The sequence below is a fragment of the Pygoscelis adeliae genome, unplaced genomic scaffold (genome assembly GCF_000699105.1).
Source record: "Pygoscelis adeliae isolate BGI_AS28 unplaced genomic scaffold, ASM69910v1 Scaffold74, whole genome shotgun sequence".
Classification (NCBI taxonomy): Eukaryota; Metazoa; Chordata; class Aves; order Sphenisciformes; family Spheniscidae; genus Pygoscelis; species Pygoscelis adeliae.
Genome location: NW_008824665.1, coordinates 3,072,193 through 3,075,812, shown reverse-complemented (window position 1 = coordinate 3,075,812; position 3,620 = coordinate 3,072,193). Strand labels below are relative to the sequence as shown.

Here is a 3,620-nt window from a genome sequence, read left to right as displayed (position 1 = left end):
GCTGAACTTGTGCTGGGCTCAGCACAATTGAGGAAGGAGGCGAGACTGGCTTCTGAGACTGTAGCATAACGTTTTCTTTCAGAACCGTCATGGGCTGTGAAGTAGGAATGGCTTGTAAAATGAATTTTTGGGGCGTTGTTGCTGAGGCTGGATCTGTGCTGGCTATCACTGTAGTAAGAGGCACCGTCTGGAGTGTTACAGTATGCAGCTGCTGGTTTCCAGGAGAAACAACCACTGGAACTTGGGTTGGAGTCTGTAAAGTCCTATTAAGATTAGAAAAGATTATAGGGTCAGAACACTTCCACGCCGAGTTTTGAAAAATAACTATAGATTTACTATTGAAAAAAATCACTTGGCTTCATGAACATTTCATTTACCCAAGGTTCTGAAGGAGGTGGCAGTCGCTCTCCTAATAAAACAAGAACTGGACCTGACCCCTGAATTCAGCAACACAGTTCCCAAAGTAAAGGTACCCTGCATGAACAATACTGGCGATGAACATCGCCAAACCGAACAGCCTGCCTTTGAGACCTTCAGTAGTTCATCAGAAAACCTGAGAATCGCATCTAAGATCTCCTTCTCACGAATCAACCAACATCATGAGCATGACCCACTACACATCTGCCATCAATTTCATGAAGTACCCTAAGTAATTCATAAGTCACAAACCTAAATAATTCATAAGTCAGGCCTCAATTCTCCTGATGTTTGTATATACATTTACATATATGCAAAAGTATCTGCACTGTAACAGTGAGTCTGGTCAGGACCTTCTCAGACTCCCAGGACAGAGAGTTCTCTGCCAGGCTTGTATGCTCCTTCTGGTAAAACAACTGAACAGAATTTGCTCCCAAAACATCAGATTAAGTTAGGAATGATTCCGTCAGTTGTGGGCTCACAGATGCGGGTATGACATTACTTTCTATACATGTACAGCTGAGAGGGCAACGTTAGAGGATTAACAGCCATACTGCTGAAGTACACAACTACTACAATGGACAATGGTGACTTAGAGATGTGGCTGAAACACACACACGCCAGTCATGCAAATAAAAACAAAACAAACAAAAAACCCAAACCACAACATACTCCTGGTGAAGCAAATGATTTCCAAGGGAAGGAAAGAGGAAGGGAAGGGCAAGTGCTTTGACGCCCTCCCACGGCTTGCTCCAGCCCATCACGCCACGCAGTCTCTGACAACCTTTTTCTTTCCTTCTGCTTGTCCTGCAGAGTTCTCTCCAACCTTCCTGCTTCTCTTCAGTGTTTTCTCCTGCCTGCCCTCCTCCACTTTTTTAGTCTTAAGCTCTCCCTTGTGTTTTCTTGAACATATTTGACACTGACCAAAACCAAAAATAACTATCTCCTCCTCTTAGCTTATTTCTACCCCTGCTGAAACCAGTTTCAATGGAAAGCCATTTACTGTCAACATTTGTACTTTTAAGTCCATGCACAATACTGCATGCTCTTCCTTCTGAAGACTGATCCTCATATATGCTGTAAGGGTTGCCTACTAAAAATCTACCATGGAATGTCCTCCTCTCTATAGTCCTTCTACCCATGTAGTACCTGTTTTTTACAGCTCTGTGAAATCCTACTTGCCAGTGTTTAGCGATTGACCAGTCAGATCAGACTCAGCATATTCAAAACTTCAATTTAAAACCATGCTCTGGCTATCACAGTTACAACAAAAAGCTTACCAAAGCAGGACTTATGTGATGCTGAAGCTATAGGGCAATGTGGATGCAGATGCCGCTGCTGGCGGTAGTCCAACCGCACAGGGAGCTGCATTCCCCCCTTCTTAATACAGCAGCAGAGACAAGCGAAGGAGTATTTGTAGAGGATTTCCCAGGTCCCTCTCAGCTCAGTCCTCTGGGAAAGGCCTCTAGCTGAGCTCCAAAGATTGCTCCAGCAAGAGCAGCTCCAGTAACCCAGCCGGTACCAGGCTCAGAGCACATCATACTCCCTGAGCATCCTCCAGCTGCCAGTCCCTGCTGCAGGCAATCTTTTTCCCACCTCCTATGTGGCTTGGTAATACAAGGAACAAAATCCGCATCTGTAGCTTTCTTTTCCTCACAAGAAAGAAGGTTGCAGTACCCAGGAATGCTACTATAGCAAAAAAAAAAATCCAAATCCTTGCCCACGAGGCTCCCATGCAGGTCTCATCACAGAGGCCATAATAACCAGGACACAAAATTTGATGCGACTGGCACCACAGTCAATCTTTAGCTCCTGTTTCACACAACTGGAGACAGCCCAAGGAAGAAGCTCATGGAAATGGGGGCTGGCTGGAGGTGAAGCATCAGCTGGAGTGATCACTTCTTTCTTTCCAACTTCTGGAGAACTTGGTGCTGCACAGCAAATACCAACAACCAAGCTTAAAGTGCAAGGCTCACACCAAGTCTGCTAAGGGTTATCGGTGTTAACTCTCCCCGCCCCAGCAATTCCCTTGGGACCTTGACAGAAAAATCACAAATGACTGTGTCAGAAGTAGTAACAGGATGAGGGCATCCACTAGCTTTTTTTAAAAAAGTAAACTACCTACAGTTAAGCAAACTTGCAGTAAAATCAAATTGTCATATAGATACAGCTCAACCCAGGAAAGTCTACAGAGACCAGCAAGGCAAGTGGAACAGCTAAGAAGGAAAGACAACTGACACTTGCCATCAGAAAAGCATTACAAGTATCAGAGTAGATACCAAGCCAGCTCTTTAATCCATGAAGAAACTTACCTGAGCCTGAAGGATTAAGATCAACTCAATAGTTGCAGTTTTGAAAGCAGCAGCTGAAGCTGCTAGCCTGTATGCCATCCAAGTATTACTTTGAAGCTACTTTCTTGTTCTTTAGCTGTTTTGTTTTAAAACAAAATAGTAAAAATAAAAGCTTCTAGCTGCTAAATGGCTGTAAAGGACAACCTCAAAAAGCATGAACTGGATCTAATCAATGCAGAAGGTATTCTACAAAGCACTAGGAGCAACAGCTCTGAGAGCACCGAACCAGATCGTTTGTCTCAAGCACACTGTAATTAGTAGTTACATATTGATGTTAAGCCATTTTATTTTTCCTGAAAGCAAGTCCCATACCTGTACATCATACTGTGACTAATAGTTTACTCCAGATGCGCTATCTTCGCCATCAGTCAAGATACATATATATGATACACACATATATAAGCATGTATATACACATATATGTATATACACACAGAGAGTGTGAACTTGCTACAGGGAAAGCATGCAGCAGATGTCTGTACAAGCACAGGATTAAGTAGCACACAGAGCACCATAAATACACGTTGTTGTTTATGCTGATGGTGGCCAAGCAAGACATTTGCCTTAATTGGTAAGACTACAGGCAACTGTGTCTGTTTACAAACTAAAAAAAATCCTATCTGCTCAAACTATCTGCCTTGAATATAATTGAAAAAAATACAGGTTTGGTTAATTGTTTTGCCTGTTTTACAAAAAAAAACCCCAAACAGCTACACACTACTTAAGGTGATCTGTTAACACTGGGCTACGTTATTTTAGGTGCTTTGAACTGTGTATTTTGCTATGCTTCTGAATTTCACTGTCAATTTGCTAATGCCCTTCCTACTCTAAGGTATAAATCTATTGGGTGAT

At 42.8% G+C, this 3,620-nt stretch overlaps 1 protein-coding gene across 1 annotated transcript in view; it reads right to left on the bottom strand.

Annotated features, from left to right (window-relative positions):
- Positions 1-3,620, bottom strand: part of ELF1 (E74-like factor 1 (ets domain transcription factor)) — a 40,775-nt gene that overhangs the window by 1,408 nt on the left and 35,747 nt on the right. The window contains exon 9 of the mRNA XM_009322858.1: positions 8-263. Within this exon, the coding sequence (XP_009321133.1) occupies positions 8-263 (256 nt within the window). The remainder of the gene's footprint in view (positions 1-7; positions 264-3,620) is intronic.